This window comes from Aptenodytes patagonicus, chromosome 1, assembly GCF_965638725.1.
Source record: "Aptenodytes patagonicus chromosome 1, bAptPat1.pri.cur, whole genome shotgun sequence".
Classification (NCBI taxonomy): Eukaryota; Metazoa; Chordata; class Aves; order Sphenisciformes; family Spheniscidae; genus Aptenodytes; species Aptenodytes patagonicus.
This window is the reverse complement of record NC_134949.1, coordinates 94,514,338-94,540,083: the sequence shown is the minus strand read 5'-3', so window position 1 is coordinate 94,540,083 and position 25,746 is coordinate 94,514,338. Positions and strand designations below refer to the sequence as shown.

Here is a 25,746-nt window from a genome sequence, read left to right as displayed (position 1 = left end):
TCCTTGAAAAGCTACAGACTTGTGTGGAATTCAGAGATCTTTTTTAAACAGTCCTTATTAACATTGTAAAGAAACAGTATTTTCAAGATGGGCATCAGAATGGCCTGCTGGCCTTTTATAGGGGTGCTGCAACAGTAAGTAAAGCGTAAATACCTGTTTATTATAGCAGATGTGGAGAGAGTTTTCCATTTCTAAGCCCTACATGCTAGCCACAGAGGCATTCCAGGACAGAGAGAACGAGGCGCAGAGCGACACCAAGAGCAAGTCACACGAGTAGTCTGGGACCTGGCTGTGAGGAACAGCTAAGCTAGAGGCTGCAATCGGAAGACAAGAAAAACAAGCATCACGGCTGATTTGCAAGATTACAGAAAGGCCTCAGATGAGACCACCAAAGACACAAAAAAAATCCAGCTGCACTCCAGGAGCTTAAACCTAGTGTAATTAAAGATGCTGACAGTTCATCAAGAGTGCAGTGACCCAGCCAGCCACCCACTAGAAAAGTGCCAGTGTACAACAAGAATGAAAGCAGCAGCAAGATCTGCAGAAAAGCATTTCTCCTAGTGCATATGCTATCCACCGGGGACAAACGTTCCACAAGCCTGCAACCTCTGACACTGAGCCCTTCAATCAGGTCACAGTAATTTTGAGAGTGAGCATGTCCAGCACAGCTCCTTACAAACAAGTATCTATCCCACTGCCTGCTTTCCAGATTTGATAATTTGTTCATACACTACTACAAAGAGGCTCAAAACATGTTTTTGGTTAGTAGTCTTCCCTACTACCACGAGAGGTTTTAGTAAAGTGTTTATAAGCTGGTTTATAATGAAGGGTATTTTCGGCAGAAAGCTTTACTGACCTGCAGTGCTAACAAAATATTCCCCAGTTACAGAAAATAGCACAAAGTTCCATTTCATTTTTAGCATTGTACACTTGGCATAAATTGCTAGCTTATTAAAGTATAATCCTCAAAATGGAACAACTCTAATTCTTTCTTCAGCCCTAAACATCAAGGGACTTGGACAAAAGCAGACCTATTTCCAAAAGACATCATGCTTTGATTTGGGAAAATTTGTATCACCTCTTTTTGGACGCCTTTTATTGAAGTGTACCCCAACTGCCTCCCTGCAAAACCAAGAACAGACTGAAAGGGCTGTTAACATTCACACCCAGTTTAGATATCTGACTTGCCACAAAGTAATTATAACGTTTGCTATGTATCTAAGATATAATTAACAGCACACGTGATTGGGAGAGATTGATTATATAAGTCAAATTCCAACACCTTTACTCACTTCAAACAGCACCTTGCTTTGAGAGTAATCACAGGTATTTCAATGGCAATACCTGCCAAATAGGGTATTATTTAACAAGAGCCAAAGTGACCCAATCAGGTACATTTTGTAGTAAACTTGCTCTTAACCTGTGTTTATAAACAGGCTGTACAGACATCAGGATCTAGCATATATAAACAAACAAACAAGTTGCAGAGATCCAGATCTCTCAATGATAATGCACTATTTGCACGACACTCAGATTTACTTTAACCACTAGAATATCAAGTCCATGGTATCTTCATGGTCCATATATAACCTTGCTAGATAATGAAACTGCTGTTATATGGTTTCTGCTACCCCTATTTGAGATAGATATTGTAACCACAAAGTTCAGTTGTGAGCTTCTCTGACAATTCCGGTTGGGAATGACAAAAGACTACTGAGATACCTTACTCCATTCTTCCTCAAGGACAAGCTACAAACACTATCTGAAGAGACAGATACATTTCAGGCAAAGATCACTCTTGAGAGCAGCTGTAGTTACTGTACATACGCTTTATGTGCCTGAAGAATCAATTAATTTGCAATTCTTACAGAAAACAGTAGACAGAAATATATAACACAGCTGCCTGTCTTCCAAACATACCATTAGTGTATACCCTTAGTGTAACTGCTAAACATATCATTAGTGTATACCATTATTGTATACCATTAGCGTAACTGCTATGAAGTCAGTTGTCCAAAACTTACAGCCGCCTGCTTCCACTAGAAGCAGGAGGGTACTCATTTTCACTTCACAAGTCACACAGTTAACCATTAAAAGGGAAACACAAACAGCATAGGCAGGTCACTAGCAAGAGATCTGAGAGACAGGAATTTAGTTCCCTCCTCTGCTGTTTTCTTGTGCTACCCAGAGAAAGCCATCAGTTTATACATCCCTCAGTTCCTCCGCTCATCAGCAGTTCCTTCGGTCACACACGTTGGATGGCTATGACAGAGCTTTTCCTGTGACGTAGTAAGGAAAAATAGAGAAATTCCCCTTGTATAGGTACACTTGTCTTTAATAACCTAAAGCAGCTGTGATGTTTGCAAGCATATTTTGATTTTAACGTATCAGGCATTAAACAAGCAGAAACATGAAAAGGATATAATAGGCCCAAATAAAACAACTGCATCTTTAAAAGTTTTGAAGACCAGAAACTTTAAACATGGAATTTGAAACAAAACTGAAACCACCATATTGTGTACATTACTACTGATATACCATCCTGCAGTTAAAACTAAGTCAGATAAACAGGTCTGCTTACAAGATGCTAACCCAGCAGAGAAACATTTGTATGTTACCAAACAGAAGGGGAAAAAAAGGTTTGGATAATGCCTTTAACTTGTGCTTTCTGTAATGGAAACTCTGGATCTGAAGAAAGATATATCCTGAACAACTTGTTCTCCCCTTCAAATATTAATCTGTGTGAATTTTTTCCATGGAAACTGGTAAACCCACTCAGTCTGCAACTAAAACATCAAATCATAACCAAAAAACATACAAACCCTGACCTCATTGCCTCCATCTTGATATTTCACCTCATGGCTTCTGTGTTGTATAGCAGCCTTCATTGTTTAACAAAAAACTGCAAACTTTTTGAGACAGCACTTATGCTTGTCTCCAAATTGCACACAGTATCATGCATATCCAATTAGTCACCTCAAGAAATGAAAAATAAAAGCTAGAAGCATTAGCATAGCAAACAGGTACGAGAACTTTTACCCCTTTTTTTGTTCACTTCCTTCTGAAAAACAAAGGAACCAATTCTCCTTTTACAGTTTCATCCTAGGAGAATGCCAGACTGCAGTGGACTAACATTTGATTTACACTGGCATGCACAAGCAATAACTATTTGTTCCAGGGCTCTGAAGCCTTGTGTTAGAATATTTATGAATCTTTAACAGAGATTTTTGCCTAGATAGCTTTCCTTTCACACAAATACCATCATGGTATTTTATCATCTGGTTTAGGTAAGATCAGAAGAGTTGCTAGAGGATTTGCAAATTGGTCCACTAAGACTAGCATTTGACCTCCATAATAAGGTAATGCTTACATGTTTTCAAGGAATGCAGCAGGTACATGGCAGCCATACCACACTGCAATATTTTAATTCACATAGACAGCACATCAACATTTTAAGCGTTCCTTATCACTCAAGCAAGTACTTACAGGGTCAGAAGGACCACAGAAGTCTCTGAACACTTTTGGAGGCTCGGGTTGTATAATCTCCATTGCTATGCAAGGGCCTGAACACAACTCTGTAACCATCTCCTAGAAGAGAAAAAAAGACAGGAACAAATCTGAGCTTCTTTGGGCATTAGCAAGGGTTGTATTCCTTCCCAAAACTAGACCCAAACTTACAGGACAGGAACAATTAAGAAATATTGGTGCATTTAGGAAAGCAAAGACATGAAAGAAAGATGTCATTAGTATTCACAACAAAAGAAATGTTTTCCGTTTTGCTACTTGATTTAGAAGGTGGAGATTGAGGTAAATTGGATATTCAGCTTCAACAGGATACTGAATAGCATGCAACAGCATCCACAATACTTTAAATACTTTCACGGGTACATCATTATTGATCTGGACCTGGATTTCACAGAAGTATCCCATAACTTGTCAAACTAGACTGAATCAATGGAACACACTTTGCTGGGTATAAGCCTGAAAAATCACACTATGTTCAGCCAGTTCCACAGGCAGCAATGTACTTTGCAGTGTTCCCTACAGGGAGCATGGTACACAGCCTATCTCTGTTTCCAAATATACACCCGTTTGATGGCTTTAAGTCATTAAAATGTCTCTTGGACTTTTGGTTCTCACTGTCTTTTCCTCACGTATTACTACAGAAGCTGAAACACACAAGCCAAGAGAACACAATTGAAAGGGGCCTGTGGCACAAACAGTTAGGGAAAGGGTCCTTGATCTGGCAACATTCTTGTGGTGTACTGTTACCAGAATCTCAGTTACACCAAAATCATGTTCACCTGGACCCTCCGGGAGCGTAAAGAGACATCATGAGTTCTGAGTGGGTGATGAAAATGGGTCTTAGTTTTCATAAGCTTAAATTAACTCTGGGCATTAGTCCCAATTTGGAGTTTCTTAATTAGAGGTATAGGTTTCACAAGCAGAAAGAACCTATTTTGATGTTCCAGTCTGACTTCCTTTTTTAAAACATGCCCTCATAATTGCATACTTGTCTAGAAATTTGGGCAGACAAGTTTTGAACAAATCAGGACAATTAAAAGAATCAAAAGCAATGAGGAAAGGGGAAAGGAGAAAACATTCACAGGAAATAAGGGAGGACAGGAAAGGACAAGCAAGGTACTGCAATCACACCCACCAGCCATGGGCAGGTCAAGGATGAGCCATGGCAAAGAACAAGAGCATAGAGAGTGGGCAAAAAAGCGGTAGGAAAAGAAGGATTAAGTCCTTCTCTGCCTTTTATGAATTGTGATGGAAATTAAATACACAAAGACTCCAAGTCAAGCAGCATTGTTCCAAAGAGTTGGTATCTTCATAACGGATTCCACACTGAGAGCATGTGCTTAATCTCTCCACTCTGAAATTAACGGGGCAGAATTCTAGCGAAGTGCATCTATCATCAACCTGATCCTAGGAAATGTAGGTAGAAGTATTCCTGAGAGGACATGAAAAGAGCGCAGACTAGTTTCATGCTCTACAACATGAATAAATATTTTAATTCCAAAAACTGTCTTATCACCAATGGATCCTCTGTTAAGAACAGGTCAAAGGGCAATATATTTCATTGTGTTAAGAAACAGTAAATTGCCACAAAGTCACTACTCTGTACAATTTCATTGAATTCTGTCATCTAAATAACTGTTAACAGGGAAGTAGAGAAAAAAACAGGCTTTTAACTTTAGTTGAATCAACTGAATTCCTCTCTGCAAACTGTGTTTTTTCTTGTTCCTCCCTTCTCTATTGTTTCTGTATCAGCACTGACATCCCACCAGCAACAGCAACCAACGTGAGCAAAGTTACTCCTGACTCCTTCATTACAACACAAAGCTGAGGACTGAAGACCAGGTGCCATCAACTACAGCACAGAGGCACGTGGTACTATGTGAGACAAGCTTGGTCTACCTTACACAGCCTCATCAAGTCCAGAGTTGAATTTAAACAGCAGACACTTTTTCTCTGGCAAGACTCCCAGTTACAGCTAAATCAAATTTTCTTTTTTATCAAATAGTTTATTCATTAAATAACATGGCTTGTGGTCAACCAAAACCATTCCTGGAGCTGGATCAAGCTCAAGTATTTTTGATTAACAAAGTGGATTCTGAGCTGACCCAATATAATCTCCCTCCTTTTTTCCCCATTTTCTATTCTGGCTACAGTAGGAAATACAAAGCAAAACAGCACAAAAACTAATCAATAGTATGCAAAATCCCATGCAGGAGATACCAACAAAGCTAAAATTTTGGGCAATTGTTCAGCTTTCTCTTTTCACAGAGAAGTGCTTTATATACAATGTCAAACCTTTATCTGACTGACAAGGGGTAACCAGAAGAAATGGGAGTACAGCTTTTGAAAAGGATTTCTGGATGCCAAGTATCATCTGTGCTGAGTTATTTTGGAACGATAAATAAAATTCAGATCAAAACAGACAGTTCTGAGTCACAGATATAAGAGGTCATATTCTTTCTTCAATATCCTATTTCACAACATACTTCTTCCTATTTGGCCTGCACTGACAATATCTATTGCTGTTCCCATGTGTGCCCTCTCTGGATCCCTTTACCATCATGATTAGCTTTCCCACATTTTCCTGTTTCACAGATATCCTGAGTGCACAGAGATATTAATTTCATTTCATTTCAACTGAGTGCATCCAGCACATATGGCTTGCAGGACAGAGCCCTAGATTCTCACTTTTCTTCAAATCCCATCTAAAACATATCTACTTTATTGACTTACCCCGTTTAAATGTCACTTTCCCTTCTGAGCAACTCTCAAATTAAATTATATAACTAAAATTTGCAACTTATTAGGGGGTCAGAGATTGTACAAGAGAGCTACAGAAGATGGTAGAAAATTTCCAATTTGGTTCAAAGGAGAGAATTTTGCAGTACCACAGGGTTCTTTGGGCCCTGAAAGAGTGGTCAGATATTACCATATTTGAATTCTGCCACGTACCTACAAGTCTGCCTGTCCAGTCTTCCTTTGGTCTGTGTCAAAAACAGTGTTATCAGAGGAGACTTTAAGAGTATTCCCCAATCTGAGAGTGAACTAACAGTACTCCTAACCTATTTAAAGGCAAATCTACAAACCCTGTTGAAGTAAGTTAGGCTAAACAATCATAGAGGGGGAAAAAAAAGAAAATAAAAATGTCATTATCAGAGCAATATTAGTAACTGTCTGGAGTAATATTAGTAACTGTGTAGAAAACTTTTAATAATTTAACCATTTAAAAATTAGTTTGGATAATTTGCATAGTACATAGCATGGCACTGAAGTTAAACTCATTACTATTTGTAAAATGAACCAAAATCCTCTGACAGAAGGTGATATAGAAATGCAAGCTCATCATCTTGTATTCCCATTGTTCTATCTGCAGTCAGGAAGTTTTGTGTGACAGTACAACAAGGCATAATAATATATAGTGTCTTAGATGTCCACTGGGATTACAGCATATCTTAAACTTCTTAAATTTTCTGAAGATCCACACAAGTCAGATCAATAAACTTAAGAATAGGTCAAGATGTCATTAGGAAAGCATTCAAATACAGCAGCCCCATTGTGAACAAAATAATAAATATATATTCTGGTCCAAGCCACTATTGCAGTATCAAATCAAACAAAGATACAGATGTGACACATTCTCATAGCTCTACTGCAATAAAATGTCTTATCTGAGGGTTTGGGGTTTTTTTTCACTCTGTTGTATTTTACAAATTCTATGGCTGAACAATTTTCACAAAAGACTCTCCTTTCTTACAACATAGATAGCACAATTCTCAAGATGAGTTAGTTTATTTGAGAACAAGCTAGAACTGGTCAATACCAGGTTCCTAGAAGAAATCTTACCACAATCCCAAAAAAGGAAAGATGTGACCGCTTCCTTGTTTAATCATATTTTGTTTTTAAACAGATTCTTCTCAGACTTAGGCTTACCACGTATTCAGCGACGACACCTTTGTAGATCTCATAAAATTCTTCCACATTTGCACGCTCCATGTTGAACTAAGAAAACAAAAATGTTAGCCAGTCTGCCTTAAGCAACAAAAAAAAAATAGACAGACACCCCTTCTCAACCAGCAAATATTCAGAATACTTTACGTTTTACTAGGTAAAAGGAATGGCTTTACAGCTGCAATACGAAGTTTGTCAACAACTTAGCCGATGATGCCACAGGCAACACAGCACACAGTATCTTCTTCCACCTTAAATATATGTAGACAATGTAGTGTTGGCTGATGCCACCAAGACATGCAAGAGGATCTGTTTGTTGCATAGTAAAGGAAAGGGGCTATTCTTCATTTGTGGTGGGGATTTGAGTCATAGGGGGATTTCAGATCTCAAGACTTTCACAAAAATCAAAGGGCAGGACTTACAGGACTACTCTTGGGAACAATCTCAGTGCCAACGTTCTTTAACTGCTGAGGGTGATCAGGGTGTCAAAATCCTTTAGGTACCTTTAAAAACCTTCCCCTAAATTCACACTAAATATATATTAAAAAAAATTGAGGAAGGATATTAACAACCATTTCTCTAATCTTAGCTAGTACATTTTGTAAAGATATCTCAAATTGCTCCAAAAAGAGACAGATATCATTATCCCCCTTCTAACTATAGGGAAAATGAGATATACAGAGGTAAAGTGTCTTGGCTCAAGGTCACCCAGCAACGAGAAACAGATCAGCTGATCAATCAAATAATAAAACACAAATATCACAAGGACAGTGCTGATCCCAAAACATTGCTACACAGTCTGCAGAAGGGTTTTGTATTGCAGAAAAACACCCGTGCATTGATGTGAAATGCACACAGCACTTCTCCAACTTCTGTTTATCAGAAAAAACATACACAAAAGGAAACCTACCATCTGCAAAGCTGAGATCTGAAATCCTTCATTGATGATGGCTTTTATAATCTTTCCAACTAGCCCTGAAGAAACACGCAAAAGACAGTATTCAGCAGAATTTACAACTGGAAGGTATTTATGCCAATATACCACTTATTTTCAAACAAAAAAACCCAGTGTTTGCGTAATGCTGTGAGAGGAAGCAGAGAGTACAGCTGAGTTCACATACTCTATGCTCTATCTAAAGTGACATGTTGACGATTTCAAACAATTAAATTCCATGCAGCCGTTGAATCTCTACCAGAAAAAGGTAATTAGTGAAGCCTTTGCTTTTCTCAGATCAACTGCAAAATACCCAGTTGCTTCAAGATCAAGATTTATATTTTTAATTAAGTTCCACTGGCAACACTGATGCTTAAACAGTAATCAGTTCGGGGCACAGGCTGCCTATTTTGCTGTTCTTATACAGTGTTCACCAGAGTGGGGGTCCTACTTTAAGCTAGAAACAATGCAGGATGATAATAAATATTCCCAATAAACCAGCACAAAAGTTCATGTCTTCTAGGGGAAAAACACGTTAGTGCAAAATAAACTACTGCTTCTAAGGTTATAACTCACAAGTATGTTATTGCTGATCGTACTGCTTGCTTCATTCTCTCCAGAATGCATCCTCAAAGACTGAATGACATTGTAAAAAAACACATTAAACTTCAGAGAACAAGAACCACTGAATGTGTATTTTAGATTTGCCTGTGCTTACAAGATCAGGCCATTTGAAAGATTATGTCAGCCAAGCACAGTGCTCTGTGAGAGTGAATTTCATAGAATCACTGTTTTTATAGAATGTAAATGCCTGTCCTCTAGTACAATTTGTGAGAAAATACATATTTCTGGACATTTATTCAGAGCAGAATTAATCATAGAAGAATACCTTGTAATGAATGACAACAGCAGGATTTGACTCCTGGTCATTAAATCCTTTTATTAACTAGTCTTTAAATTGCACGAATTTTTAGCACTGCATAAATTTAGTAGATGAGAATAAAACACATCTGATATCTAGGTTCTAGCACGCTCAAGACCTAAATTGTACACAGTCTGCTAATACCTGTGGCAGAGGATTGGTGAGCTTCCTACCACATGAAAAGGTCAGTGGAAGCTCTGAGTAAATGAGACAGATAGTTGGAGGGCTTTCAAAAATTGTATTTACCAATGAAAATGAAAAAAGCTGTCCCTGAAGTATCCCCCACCATATTTTCACATTAAGGTTTATGTAGAAAAAATCTTCTACATATAAAACAGTGCATACTTCTTCAAAAAAATCTACAAACTACTAAAGGGAAAACCTCAGATTTTGGTACATATTCAGTCCACGCAGCTCCTTGAGCTTACAGAATGTAGAAACAAGTGGAGGCAGGTGCAGTTCCTGCCATCCCACTATACTGTTACACCATGGCTCACTAGCACTGACAAAAGTTTCCTTATAACACTCCTGTGAAACCAGGAAAATATTTTTCCTCTTTTTTTCCAAGGTGAAAAAAAAATAATTGCAGCAGCAAAATGAAGGGACTTGGACAGGTTTGCCCAGGAAATGCAAGACCATGTCGGAGAGAGAAACCAGACGCCTAGTTTCTTTTTGTCCACACTGCTGGAAAGGCTGAGCAGCTCAGATGCTTCCACACACAGGTTCTGGTGAAGCAGCCAGCCTAGAGTCTTGACTTGAGGGATGAATGGCCAGTTTATAAAGTGACTGGCTGGGGATCATTCAGGAAATAAATAAATGAATAAATAATCTGTGACAGAGCATAAACATTTCCTCATTCTTGATTTTCAGAGCCAATACTCCAGTCAACAGCCACTGCTTCACAAGAAACCAACAGAGGGAAGAAAGGGCAGTGGCAGACAAATGACAACCGCCACCTGCAGGGACAAGGCTACCTTGGTATGAGAAAGCTGCTTTGCAAGACAGATCTCCAGATCTCTTTACACTTTATCAGTCAAGAATGGGCCACTCACATAGGCCTTCACAGCCGGCAAGAATCTAATTAAAATACTCATCAGTTATCAGGTTCTGGGGTACTATGGAGATCTGCTTTTTACAGAACTTTCGTCCTCGGCAGTTTTACGAGCTGTAAGCAAAATCCATGTTTTAGAGAAACAAAGGGGGACCCAAATATTCAGCTTTCTGGGCTGTTTCTCTACTGAAGTAATTAAGATTTTTCTTCTCTGTAGAGAGGAGACAGGCTCCTTTAATGATAGAAATCAAAGTAGGAATGTATTTTGCATAAAGATCTTTACTACAAGGTTCATTTAATAATTAACTGTGATAAACTTATCAAGATTTTCCTCTACATTGTATTCCTGAGTTCACTCTCACTCATCAGAGCAACAGGGCACCTTGTTGCTCCAGACAGATTGCCCACGACTGCAACACCCAGGAGGCTTAACCAAAGGAATTACTGTCACCATCATACACAGATAGATGTCTTGCCAAAAAAATTCAAAGCGCCTTGAAGAAGAGGCATGAGATTTCATTTATGTTTGCAAAGCGGGATGTTAGCTCCACTTCCCAGATGTGGGAATTGAGGCACAGAAGGAGAAGCGAGTTGCCAGTGGCAGCACAGATCTACAAATCCAGTGACTTGGCCTCCCTTGTCCCAGTTTCGGCAATACACATATCACTTCTCCTAGGGACATTTTCCTTTCAAATTCTACCTGAACCAAAATAGAAACAAAAAGCACAGAGGCAATCCCCAAGCAACAGAAGAGTGGAAGCGCAAGGCTCGGCTTGGGATCTCTTTCAGGCTTTCAGCCAGTTGCATGACTGAACTGGGAGGTGTCCTCTCCCTTGTGGGCAGATAAGGCTGAGGAAAAGAAGAACTGATTAGACAGAGTGCCATTTCAGCAGCTTTCAACAATTTGTTTTCAACTTTAAAATCCAGATCTGTAGTGAAAAAACAACTTTTTAAGGACCCTTCAAACAGGACCAGTGCATGTTTAAAATGTGATTACAGTAAGAACCCAAATCAAAGCTGCAGATTAGGCACTAGTTATGATGAATTTTCAGTCACAAAGCACAAAAGAATCAGAAGCATTACTAAATACAACTGGGGGAATTTAGTACTAATCCTAACAAACATGAGAGAGAGAGCACGCGCACGTGCACACACTTTATGTCTCCTAGGCAGCATCATGTTACTACGCATCTAATACACAACAGATATTCTTCCAACATATTTTAATCAGATAAAATTGTAAGGCACCAAGACCTCATCAGTTACATTGATCTTCTACAATTTGTTGCTTTACAACACACAATATTTGAAAATTGTACTTCATTAAGCAGCAGAAAATAGCAGTGAAGGCATCAGACTGAAAAATGTTACAACTGTTTGCAGAATTATGGATTGGGATAAAACAAAACAGTTCATGAAAGTCACTTTTAACCTAACAGCACTTTAATCATTGGGATGTAACAGCTGTGTTACCAGGACCTGCCAGTCCCAGCACACTATGAACCACCAGCCCTATGACTAGGGACATTACATTCTCTTCCCTTTGTTCTTGGCCTGTTTCCCAATTTAACCATTCCACCGTTAAAAGCTTATTAGGCAAGACTTATTAGACTGCTTTCAAAGCAAGTCAAGAACTAGCTTCCTCATCTCAACCTCTATATGTCATTTTTTTAATACCCTTCCAATAATTAAAAAGAATTCCTCTGGAACGACAACAGTTTTTTGACAGGAATACACAAACTGCTGTGACTGATTAGACCAATGATCCACCTAATCCAATAACATATTTCTAGAAGTAACCAGTACCAGGTGCTTAAAGTAGCACTAACTATACGTAGCAATTTCATTTCATGTCTGTTTTTGACATTTTAAAATGCAATTTTGCTTCACAGTATAATGAAATTATCTGATTCTTTATTGCCAAGTGTTAAAGTCCTGTCCCAAAACTCCAGAGAATCACGATCAGGCTTGACTCCAAGCAAAGTCCTTTCTGAATTCCAAAAGAGGAAAAAGTGGGACTCGGAGCTGGGCCCTCCTGCAATGTACTTCAGTTGAAGTTCTCACTAATCTTTGTTTCAGACAACATTGCAAAACACTGTGCAGTAGGAAGCTGACAGATGTCCTTCTCAAAAAGTGCACTTCTTCCCATCAGTTGATCAACCTACCCCCTGAAGAACAAGGTTTATCCATCTCTTCTCTTAGAGAGTTTTTTCTACTTAGAAATAACGTAACTCTAGGCATTCTTACTATGCAACATATATACGCTATTTCTAGACTCCCCAAAAGTTTGGCCATAGTGATAATCTGCAGCTATTGATCTCCCAGCCTTGCTGTGTACTGTATGAAAAAAGATATCCAGTCATTTTTGTATTTGTACTCTGGAGCACAAAGAAGTGAGTCACAGAGGGTCTCCTGAGCAACACACACTGGGCCAACAGAGAGGAGAAGGGGGGCTCAAAAGCTACCCAGCCTAACCATGAGGTGCAAAAAAGGACAAGTGGATGCAGACAGAAGATAAAGAGGAACATGTGAGGAAATGATGAGAGAATATTGTTCATAGTGATAGAATCCAAGATTTTCCATCATTCCTCATTTCTCTCTAGGCATTGTATTAAAGAAGAACCTTAAGAAGTTTGAAGGGCAGCTTTACAGATATTTATGGAGAACTCTGTCAACACTGCAGCACTGGTGAGAATCTTTACAAACAATATTCATCTGAAAATACTAAAAGGATGAAGACAAAAGATATCACCACTGCTTTACTGGAGAATAGAAGTCAGCATTTTGCTAGCACAAGAAAAATCATGCATAGAGACAGTAAATCTTATAGGGGACCTTGAAACCAAAACGGTTGAGCGACTGAGAATGGGAACCAACAGAAAGATTCAAAAGGGGTGGAAGGTTCAAAGACTTAATCCCAGCTGCAACTTTCTGAACCACTATGAACAAGGCAAGACCACACTTGTGAATGCCAGACAGGGCATTAAGACACAAAATGATGAAAAACTGTAGGGAAAAAAAACAGTTCTGGGAGTTCTTGCATGGGAACACATGGAAAGAGTCACACTTAAAATTCAGATACAAAAACCCGTACAGAAATTCAAGTCAAAGATCACAGCCAGGCTACAGAAAGTATCCAGCAATTTGGCTGTGCAGTGTGTGCCATTTGAGAAGGGAATTTGAGGAAGAAAGAAAGATTAAAAAGGAAAGATCAATACCTCTGCAACAGTTATGCTGAACTCAAACTGATGGCTGTATATTTACAAAAACCAGAAAGGCTTTGGTTTGTGTCTTTCATTGTTCTTGTGCTAAGAGAAAGCTTAAAAAGAGATATCCGGTTTGTTTTTCTTTTTACTTCTTTCTTTGGAGTTGTTCATTATCTTGGATTATATGATGGCATTCAGTATTATAATTCAAACCATTTGTACGCTTACTAATACTTCTTTCTTTTTTATGGTTATCCCTACTGACACTGTGCATGGGACTTTTCATGAATGGTTACAGTTACACAGAGGAAATGGTTAAAATTATGCCTTGTAGTGTGCATTAGTCCATGATTATAAACAATAATTTTAATCTACTATTGCACTGTCAATTAACTTAAGTCTGGAGGTTAAAACCCTCAGGAGATCCCCTATAATCTGTTCCAGCCTTTACTAATTTTATATTCCACTTCCTGTGGAAGGTTTGCCAACTCACTGTCCTAGATCAATAGTAAATATACTGTAAGCTCTATCATTTATTTTTGACTTGGCAAAAGACTATCACATTTTCCTACATTCTGTGTCTTGGCTCTTTTCAGACCTAATGCCTTGCCTTTCTCCTTATGCTCTAATTTGAAAAGGGCAGTAGGAGAAGAGACTTCAAGATATTTATCTTTTGCTCCAAGCTATAGTGAAGTTAGACTATGTGTGGCTGCATTTTTTTAATTTTTCTAAAGTGTTCTCAAAAACTTCTGGTAACAAAGGTTCCATTACATCCCCAGATATCAGGCCAGTGATATCCTTCGAAGTTTTCCTTAATGATTAGATTAAATCTTCTTTCATCTAAATTAGTAAATCTGCACATATTTTCCAAATTTACATATAGAAAGCTGTATATCCCCGTCTTTTCCATCTCAGGTTAAATAAACGAAACCCTTCAAGTTTTCATCAACTTTTCATTGGCTAAATCTCTTATTCTTTTTGCTCTCAGCTGATTATGTTATTTTTGAAACAGAGTGCCCAGAAACTGGACATGGTACACAAGTTGGGTTCTCACCAGCACTCAGCAGAACTAGTTACTGAAAAAAACCTAAACAAAGCATGTCCAACATTGTGAACACTGATTGTGCTTATGATATACCACTATTCCAACCATTTCTCTACAGACTTTTCACTGACACCCTGCCAGTTCTTCTCTATTTTGTATTTGTGCATTTATTTTCCCTCCTCCATGGTAGTGCTATGCAGTTGTTTACATTCAGTTTCATCCTCTTCACATTGCTTCATTTCTGCAGTTCATCAGGAATGTTCTGAATTCTAATCGCATCCTCCAAAACTGTAGCAGGCACTTGGTACCATGTGCAAAACACTGCAAGCATGCTCTGTCCTTCCCCATCTGAGTCATTAATGACAATATTGACAAGAACTGGCCCAATGATGGGTGACAAGATTTCACTTGTAAAGCCCTTTTAATTTGATGTGCTCATGTCCAGTCCAATGTTCAGGAAAATATTTAAAGCTATGCAGATGCCTATGCTGCACAGATCTAAACATACGAATTACTTCAATAAAGGAAAATTTTCGTTTCCTAACAGCAAGAGACTTTGACGAAGGCACTAATATTCAAGTGAACTAGACTATCTGGCTCTGTTTTACCTTCCTTTATGGAAAGCATACTTAGAGAATTCAGAGATCAGCGAAGCATATTTTCCTTCAAAAAAGACATGCTGGTAAATGTCCATCATATCATCACTATCTAAGTGGTTTAAATGAAATTAAATAGACTCTTGATTCATCAGTTTCCTTGGTATGAAAGAAGTTTCATTAGCCTGAAATTCCCCAGACCAGTCTTAGAGTTAACTTTTCTCTAACCCTTTAAGAATAAAAATCCCAAAATGCAGTAATAAAACACTCATTCCTAATGTCTTTTTTTATGTTAACACCATCATCCCTGCACAGAGATGATTTTCAGCAACAGGAGCACCACTAATATAAGTCTACTGAACACAACTGGGAAACACTCTCTTTCCAGTAGTAGGAGGATACTTATAAGCTTCAGTAAGGATTGGCTGTGCCATTTGATCTGTTTTTTTTCCCTGAAGTATAACTCCTCCTCTTCCTTCCAGTCTCAAACTGTCAGAAAGGATTTCCAGATTCAGGTCACCTCCCCCTCTACCTTAATCAATTCAAATGTAAAATATATTTTTCATACTTTGAAAAAATAAACGTCACTTCCCCACTAGCCACTGAAATCCAAAGTCAGTCTAAGTTGAGAAGCCAATGCCAAGCTGCTAAAACTTTATGCAGGAAATAATCAAGAAACAACATAGGCTTGGTTTCAAAAACAAACATCCCAAGCAAGGAATATCCATCATTACAACTACAGAAAAGAATTTAAAACACAGATGGAAGTGGATGGACTACTGTTCTCGTGGAAGCTAAATTTTTTTCTAAAAAACAGTGATAAAGTGGTAAAGGTTGCTTTTATTTTAATCACTTTCCTAGCTTCTCTAAAGATAACAAAACCAACCAAACAAACAAAAAAAAACAGCACCACCAGACACCACCAAATGCTTCAACACCCTACATATACAATATATTCAAGGAAAACATAAGAAACAAAGTGCATTTAATTTTGCATAAATATGTCTTCTGCCTGGGCAAATCTGTCTGCAAAAACACGCCTGCATCTGAAAGCATAGTGCTTTACTAGGTAGCTTTCCCATGATTGCAGCACTAAGATTGCCATATTGCATGTGGGACTATCCAGAGGCCACCTCTCAAACAATCCACTGTACTTCTTCGAAGCATCTGCAAAGATTTGTGTTCATCCCACTTTTTTTTCTATTTCCAGATTCTATCTTCAAATAGCTCCTTCCAGACTTCTAATTGTTAAGTGTATCGAGGCTATCACTGATGCCCCTTTGTACTCAACCTTGTAGACAAGATACAAAGAAAAGTTCTGCCTACAATGAGGTGAAGTCCACAGCATCTGCACTTCACCTTTCTATTATGAATATTTATCACAGACAGAAGGTATACTTTCAGATTACTTATGAGAAAATTGCTTTACTCATTTTTTCTCAAGTATGAGAAAAGAGCTTTCTGAAAAACCTTGTTCTACTTCTAAGCTTCCTGAAAATCAAAATAATGAGTTACTCAAACTTATGTCTAAAAACCCAGGGTGGAAAAAAAAAATTTCCAGAGTTTGTTTATAATTTTAAAAAATCTTATCTAATGAATACAAATCATCGTGATAAAAAACAATGATATAGATACCTACTCCTGAGAATGATGACAGATTTGCACCTCTTCTATCCCATCCTCTTTTTCTTTGCCAGCTTATTTCTTTTCCTAACTACATACATGTAACTATACTTAGCACACTACAGAGGTCAATTGGACATTTTCACAGTGATGCCTTCTCTCTTTCAAAGAGCAACAAGTATATTGCGTGTCAGGAACAGCTCTTCAGTTGTTTGCAGTCAAACATATAATCTACTAAAATGCTGGATTTTACTCCTTCTCTCCCCACTCTCTCTTGTAAAGTAACTTCATTTGAGATCCTACTTAAGTAAATACTGTTTCTGTACCTGCTTGAGACAGAACTACTACCCTTGGTATTCTTTTTGTCAAAGTTAGGTTTGTCTCTGGAACGAGGAACTACTCTCTCAAATAAAGTTTTTCTAAGTCTTTGCATAAATAAGGAAATACGAATCATATGGTTACCTGTCATGCAGCATTTTGTTGATCAATATAAAGGTCTATGAATTTCTAAAGCAGTCCAGTAGGTATTAAGTTAAGATAGGAGCGCTCTCTAAGCTTTATCATCCACTCAAATGTGGTCTAAAACCACATTTCCACAGAATATCTCTTCCACTTGGGAAGAACCCACTCCTGCTCCTTTTGTTTTCTATGAAACTTAAATTTTAGTTGAAGAAAAATGTGGAAGACAGCACTGTAACTTATAATTTTTTTTTTTTTTTTATTACAAAAGAGGGACAAGGGTTTAACTTACCAGCAAAGTTAGAACAAAATCTCAAGCTTAACACATACTAGGAGAACAAACCTGTCTGGATAGCCAGTCTCACATCTAGGAGCCCTCAAGACCACAGAGGCTTCCTTACCTCTAGGCAGGCCTTCCAGTTTGCATCAGGTCCAATGAAGTCCTGATTAGCGGGTTTGCTTTTCAAGTTTGTGGCACAGTTCTAGACCCAAATTTGTTTTTGACAAAACTCTAACTTTATGAGAACCCATGTCTCAGCTTGGGAGTGCAGAAAAGGAGGGCAGGTTTTCACCTCTCAAGCTCCGTGCTGTAACCTAAGTACAAAATGTGAAATACAACAAACTTCTGACCTCAGTCTTCATAGCCTCATCGTCACTACTTTCATAATTTTCTTCCCTGCTCATTTTTCAAAGGAATTAAGTAAAAGCCACATCAAAGACACTTTAAACCAGTCGTGAAATACCAAATTCTAATTCCTACAGCAAACATGACTAAACTGTTACACATAAATACATTAAAGTTAATCCCACCCAGTGATCTACAAGGTGCTATTTCTGCCAACAAAACAGTCGAGTCATAACTGTTCTCAGGGCATTAAGCTGAAGTTCATCCATTTTGGTGTATTTACAGTTTTGGCTTCTGAGCACTACTGCTAATACCTCCAGATCTAATAACATGAGAGGAATTACAAAAAGAGAATGTCTAAATGATTGCAACTGTGACCTTGTATCAGAAGCTCCAAGCACAAGAAACAAGTGGGTTACAGAACACAGATCCACACTAAAACTCTCCAATTATTAAACAATTAAGCCCTACCCCTAATCAACACACTGAGGAGCTGTGCTTACTAGTTACCATCCTCCTCAACTGAAAACTGGTCTCAGGAGAAGAGAAGGAGGAGGCTAAAAGACACTGAAAAGCGTGGCAGATTCTAGAGGGGTCATACCACATCGTGTCTCCCCGACACACCCCTGGTCAGAACAGGTCTGCATGGAGTAGCATCAGGTTGCTTTTGCATTCTTCCAGTTCCCAATAAAGAGGAATTAGACTGCTCTTGCAAACCCTCTTCAGAGTTAAAATACAACCACCTCACCACTGCCAACTTTCCAGCCAGCCAGGGAAGTGCTTCATCTCCACCGGGAGGAGCTGCTAGGGAATGAGCTAAAGCTGTCTAGTCCGGAGCACTAGGCTACATTGCCTTTAATGGCCTTCCCAGCTGTTTTCCCATCTCTGATCCTCCTCAGAAGATGTTATGCTGACACCAGACTGACAAAATAGCTATTGCCTTACTTCTTTAAGAGGCGTGTATGATACATTTTCCTAGAGGGCCGGCGATACCACCCCTCCAGCATTACCACCACCCTTGACAGCTGAAGTTAAACTTTGTATAACTCCCCTGACACCCTTTATCAGGCCCCAGGGTTCCTCTGCAGCCTGGCAGACACTTTCGATACTCCTGCTTACAGGACTTACACGTGCATGAGCTCTACGCCAGGTCCTGCTACAGGTGGTTGGGCTGCGCTGCTGCGGCTACCTAGCAACAGATGTTTCTGTATGCCCGTCAGGAGAGGGTCACCAAGGCCAGAGATAAAACCAACAGTAATTTTCCACTGCTTTGTCACTGAATAGGAACCCTATAAACCCTCTACGGTAATCAAAGTCAGTTTTTAAGAAAGGACTCTGTCCAAGAATTAACCAGTGTAAGCTAGAGACTAGATCCAGCCTTTTGACAGCAAGGTAAGCTCGCTGAAAAGCCTCCTAGCTTACAGCTGTGGTTAAAGCAAACCATCTTCCAGGATGGAAAAATAGAAGATTCTTCCTTCTAAGAATTAGTTATGCAGCGGACTCTGGAGGAAAAAGAAACACTGGGAAAAAGGACAGGAAAGCAAAATTCAAATCATGAATTTGGTCAAATGTTTCTGCAGAAAGAAGGACTAAAGCTCTGTATAAGCTCAAGTATGTAAGTGAAACTTCACATAATTGTAAATGTATAATGAACAGATTATATTCATGGTAATTAGATAATCAAGTTCAAAGCCTCAGGAGTGCATAGGAAATGGCAAAAAGGTTTATTTTTAGATACTCGACACTGAAAATTTGTGGAGCACAAATCAAATCTGCAATGCATAAGAGGCTCTGCTGCTTTGACCCACATAAATTCCTTTCCATGCCTCTGCCAAACCACCTTTTCACATTGATGGCCACACAGGATTTCCTTTCTTCTCCAGCTGCTGTGTTTCCACTTACATTCTCCCCACCAGAAACAGCAGGGTGTACAGCCACAGCTAGAAGCATTGTTGCTGGGGGTAAGCAAGGTGCTTATTTTTAAGACCGCGCAGTCTCCTACATGCAATTTTGCCAAAAGGGCAGCTCACTAGTTGCTATAGCACCTACTTCAACTGAGATACAGGAGATGTTGCTGGTATAACCAGAACGTCCCCGGTATCACTGAACACAGCTGCTAACAGCCGTTAAAAGGGAGATGAGATGAGCAGGGCCTCCCTGCTCTGTCACGGATCGCTGAGCCCAAATAGGTCAGCCCTTCCTTTCTCAAACGTTTTGCCTACAGATGCACAATCCATGGGGCCAGCCTGCTCCACTGCCATGTCTCTGCCCTCTAATCCCTAAAGCTGGGCTTCTCCCTTCTTGTCTGCCTGTTTCAGACAGGCAGCTGGGAGTTCTCCTGAGCAGATTGTTTGGTCTCCCCAAACCCTTTCAGCATGCTATTCCCTGACTCCAAAACAGTCTGCAAAGGGAAGGAGGAATGGTGGCATTTCCATAGAGACAGCCTGCCACTGCCACATAGCATGCTCAAAACTTTAAAAGTTTTAAAATCTATAGGAGGCAAAAGCTATGTTCCTTCAACTTTAAAACAGGTAGTTTAATCGTAAGGGAGTAATTTCAGAATTAAGACTTCCAAAAACTGTTGCAAAGCTAGCGCACAGCTCTCTACTCTGTTGTGCATGGTTCTTCCAACCGTGACGATGCAAAGTGCTTTATAAGAAGACCAAGTGTACCAAAAGAGATGCCACTCGGTGATATTTTTGATGTTACTGACAAAAATAGGCTGAAGAAGAATACGAGAAACAATAAAGAAGACAGAAGAGGACAGGCTAAGAAAGCCAAATCCTCTCCCCTGCGACACTCCTGGCCCATTGGGCTGATGTTGGAGAGTTGGAACTAGTCCAGTTGCAATATGAAGCCACACCAGTGCTCTCAGCCAAAGAGGGAGGCCACCGCCCAGCCACAGTGACTCTTCCCTTCCCTAACTCCCTGTCAGAAGCCAGACTTCTGGGAAGTTTTGCAAGACCTCCTCAGTCTTATAATGTCTGTAAGAGATGCAGCACCTGTGGCTTTTGAAACATTCAAAGTAACATTGGAGAAAACAGGCAGGAACAACAGAGCTTCGTAAGGTAAAAGCATAGCTAGTCCCTGAATTCTATCATTCTTGATATTAATTTAAAATTGATAAAACGCTTTGCTGACTTAGAAAAGAAAATTCAGTTTTTATTTCTTCATTCTCTTGAGGGTAGTAATCAAAGCTGTATGGATGGAGAATGCTCACACAAGGTATGCTTTGTCTTTCAAATTTTAGTTGCTGTTTGGCAGCTGTGGTCTGCCTTTCCAGCCCTCTGTGGTGTGAGAGAAAGGACTACATTGTGGATATTAAACTCAACTTTAGTCCAGTCTTTCTAGTGCTCACATTGCAAAGCTGAGTGTGCGCTTACATTTTCTGTTTATCTGTACCCCTACCTCTTTCTCTCTCTCACCACCCCCACCTCCTCCAGACACTCACACTCCCAGAGGGGAGTGCAAACAGGGCCAGAATTTGTCCTTTGGTGATTCAGAAAAATTCTGAGGTTCAAGAAAAAAGAAAGAAAGTAACAGACAGGGCACACTGAAATCTACAGAAATTAAGAAGATTAAAAGTAGGAAGGGACAACCTGAGGTCACTAAGAGAGAGTCTGAGGCCCCATATGTAATAGAAATTATATCTTAAGTATACGAAAGCACAGCCCAAGCCATCCACTTTGCTATTTTCACAATCAAATTAAGGACCTTAACAATCCTGCCACGGAAAAGTTTGTCCTCTGCAAACATTTAGCTAGGTAAGATCATAGTCCCAGCTGCTGCCCATGTTTCTGTAAAAGAAACATCACTCTGTCTTTGCTGCATGGCAGACTTATCGGTAGCAGATACCATGCAAGGCCTCAAAGAGATAACAGGCATATTATCAGCAGTGAGTGTGAGAGACTTTCTTGTGAAAGCCATTTTTTTTCAGCAAGCTCTCCAGACATCCCACTTGAGGTGTGAAAGGCCTGGAAACTGCTACGGCCACTTCTGCTGTTTCCATTTCAGCTATCCACAGAGAAGTGATTAAAATGTTGCAGCATGCTCTGCATCCTACTAAGAAAAATCTCAATGCTTTCACATGGCAATGTTTATTCGGCACTCAAAAATACTGTTGCAGTGCCAGAGCCAAAATATTTTACCGCACTCACTGCTCCTACACATGCTCCTGTATCTAAGTACAAGACACAAAAGTGAGATTATTTTTGCATGGTAACAGTTGGGCATTAAACATTTCCAATACTCATGTGGTGAGCTCACAGGGCATTCTCCAGCACAGAAAGCATCATGAAGTCCAACAAATGCTTTAGGTCTTTGGCTCACTTTCCTAGAGTAAACAAGTCTTCTACTTTCCATCCCCACTGCATTTAGCAGAACAAGATTCATATCAGCACAAATTTCCCTTTGCGAGTAGTTTTAATGCAATGTGTTACTGGGTGAGTGGAAGGTCCTGCAATATGGCCAGGTGTCCTGCTTTCACCCTGCTGTGAGGATGCTAACCTCCAGCAGATGAGTGTGGTGGGCAGACAGGAGCAAGGACATGGTAAGCTGTCACAGTAAGATTCATCAAACCTCATGTATATTTTTATCCTTCTTTTTTTCACCTCTCTTCTTATTCTGAAATTAACAAGTATCCACATGGAAAGCACAAGACCCACTCCACATGGAACTGAACTGCAGAAATACTAAAGGTGTATGAAAGACAATGTATCTGTATACTTTTGCATGTACTATGAAATATACCCTGTGCTCTTGCAGTCTGATTCTCCCAAAAAGGGCACAGGAATGATCATGGATACAATGAAGCACACATTGCTTTCATCTCCACTATCTTCATTGCTTACCTTCATTAACTGCATGAGGCTTAATAATGCAACAAGTACAGTTTGTGAATTTTGCACTGTTGACTGGTCCGCGACCTCCACTGGAGGGAAAGAACAACTCCAGCTCCTGAAAACAATTGTAATTAAATACATTTTAGATTGATCTAGCTGCATACATCAGCTTTTATCATAAGTAACAACATCTGAAGTATCCATAATCACAGAAGATAAACCTTAATTATAGATTTTTGTGCTACAAATGCTTTTTCCCTATAATATTCTCTCAAATATATCTTTCCCTCTCTGGCACCATTGCTACAATCATAAAAGCAAGATTTGAATATTTCTTGCAATGTCTTTCTTTTCATTTCTGCAACACAATCCGTTTCCATTCAGAGCATTCAAAATGCTGCTGCCACAATCATTTGGTAGAGGTGTTCCCAGCTTTCTGAATTCTCTCTCTCTTTCCTCAGTATCTTTCCCAAATCCACTCCCATATACACATATTTTATCTTCCCTCTTTTCACATCATCTATTCCACTATATGAGCAAAAATGCAACTACCATCCATTTTTCACTGGAGGAACTGACCTCCATCTCATTTGTTTACAATTTTTCCCTTTGTCTTAAACAACTAAACTTTCTCTAAAATTGTTGACTCACTCCTCCTGCCTTATTGACTCTATTTTTTTTTTTAATCTTACTGAATTGAAGCTGATGAACTCAATTGCTCTGATTTCTGGGATGAATCAAAAGAACCTCTTTGCCTCCAATCACTTCCTTTCCTCCCACCATCACTACTACTCAAGTATCATATAGCTTGGGTCTTAGACCATACTGGAGTGAGCTTGACAGCCAGGTTTCTTTCCTCAGTGTATTTTTTCATTGTTCACTGCCAGCTTCACACTTTTTCCATACCATTTATTCACATATGTTACACAATCTGCCAATTAACATTAGTCAAATGCTCCAAACACAGATTTCATTTCAGACCTATTGGTCAAATTCAGTAAAAGAATTGATAAATTTCTATTTAAGGGAAATAATAACATCCTGGAAATACTACTACCAAATCTATCTGATTTTTTTCCTGTGTAACAGTAGCAGTGCTAAAGGCCATTTCCTGGAATTGTCTCATTTAATTTATTAGCTCAATTCAGACGGAATAGACATAGCTATCTCCCAGTCTTCAGCTCATGGCACTCTGACGATTCCTGTAATTCTTACTTGAACAATTATAGAATTCAAACTAGTGGATCTTTCAATAGAAGGGAAAATGGTTTTTGTTTTTCTCCTAGCAAGTAACCCACATTTTAAGTGGGCATGTCTGAGACAAAAGGGTTCATTTCCTACATCCTTCTACTGATAAAATGCTGCATGCTTCAAAGACCTTGTCCCACTCTGTTAACTAATGTTTACTCTAAAAGAAGCATCCAGGAAAAGGCAGCAAAATATTTACAATATTTAATACTTTGTTTTATCCATTAAAAGTCATAAAAGTAAAGTAACTAAATAATGCTGAAGGACTAAGATAATGAAATGCCAAACTATAACCAAGTGGAGCCTTAAAAAGAAAATTCTTTTCCTTTCCCGCTATTCCTGATCTAAAGAAATTCCAAAATTTGGCCTGCATAGAGACACCAGCTTAGAGTATACCACAGGCATACTTTCACTTGTCATTTAGCCCCCAAAAGAACAACGCAGTCTTTCACTCTAACTGTTCAGTTTACAATACATTCATTAAATGTGGCTGAGACTTCAGTTCTCCTTCAGAAAAGTTTGTTTAGGTCCCTTTATCTTATATTTCTTTCTTTTCAGCAAAGCTTCTGCAAGGTGCAGCCAACTAGGTTCCATGGCAACTGCTATACAGCCATATAATACTGGGCCTACTAAATTAAAAAAGGCACAGGGGTATTAAATTCACAATTTTGGTTGATTTATTGAAGGTTGGTATCAGTAACACCACAACAATACACACATCTGAAAAAATTCAGCAAAATAATCCCACGGTCATAAAAATGCTGCAGATGAATGGGGCCTTCAAACAGCATTTCAAAAATAATGAAATGCAAAAAGAACAACAAACTTAAGCCAAAGCACATACTTATGCTTCTAATAAAAATTTTATGCTAATAGATACTCTTTCCTGCACTCTCAGTTCAAAAGCTGGCACAGTTGTCATGGCAGTACACAGGAACAAAGAGAAACTTTCACCCTTATCTATGAAGACATCTAGCTGTTTAACCAGAACTACAAAGATTTTTCTGACTGTAATTCCTCTTCATTAGAAAAGATCAATTTTGTCCAAACTCTTTCTGACTCTGTACCATCTTCATCAAGTCTGCCACCAGAAAAAGTACTTCAGGTCCAGCATATGATTTCTTGTCAAAACCAGAGGCACACGGAGAGGATCCAGCAGCCCAGGCACGGTGCAGATAAGCGAGATGAGTGCTTGACCAGCAGAAAACCGCCTTCACTTTGCAGTTAGCTTGCTATGCCACGCAGTCTAACAGCCAGCCAGAAGAAGAGGCTGACGAGATCTGTCCTCACCACCAGGATATAGTCTCTACGTATATCTTCTAGTCTACAGTACTTGGCAGCTTATTAGGTATTCCGGGGCACGTCTCTCTCCAGCTGTGCTATAGCAGCTGTTCCAATTTAAATAGAGGAAAGACTAGGATCAAGGAAGCAACAACTGGTATCTTTTCCCTGCTGGTCCAGAGCTAAGATACCACAGCACAATACCAATCAATCATAGAATCATAGAATCATTGAGGTTGGAAAAGACCTCTAAGATCATCGAGTCCAACCGTCGACCCAACACCACCATGTCCACTAAACCATGTCCCGAAGTGCCTCATCTACTCGTCTTTTAAATACCTCCAGCGATGGAGACTCAACCACTTCCCTGGGCAGCCTGTTCCAATGTTTAACCACTCTTTCAGTAAAGAAATTTTTCCTTACATCCAATCATCAGGTAAAC

General features: G+C 39.2%; 1 protein-coding gene across 3 annotated transcripts in view; it reads right to left on the bottom strand.

Moving 5' to 3' along the window:
• Positions 1 to 25,746, bottom strand: part of NME7 (NME/NM23 family member 7) — a 93,017-nt gene that overhangs the window by 33,098 nt on the left and 34,173 nt on the right. For 2 of the 3 annotated variants that reach the window (XM_076349422.1, XM_076349432.1), the window contains 4 exons: positions 22,785 to 22,890; positions 8,384 to 8,448; positions 7,456 to 7,524; positions 3,487 to 3,588 (listed from right to left, as the gene is read on the bottom strand). In XM_076349422.1, coding sequence (XP_076205537.1) covers positions 3,487 to 3,588; positions 7,456 to 7,524; positions 8,384 to 8,448; positions 22,785 to 22,890 — 342 coding nt within the window. Of the gene's footprint in view, positions 1 to 278; positions 315 to 3,486; positions 3,589 to 7,455; positions 7,525 to 8,383; positions 8,449 to 22,784; positions 22,891 to 25,746 lie in introns of those variants that run through there. The other variant, XM_076349441.1, reaches the window with a different exon arrangement.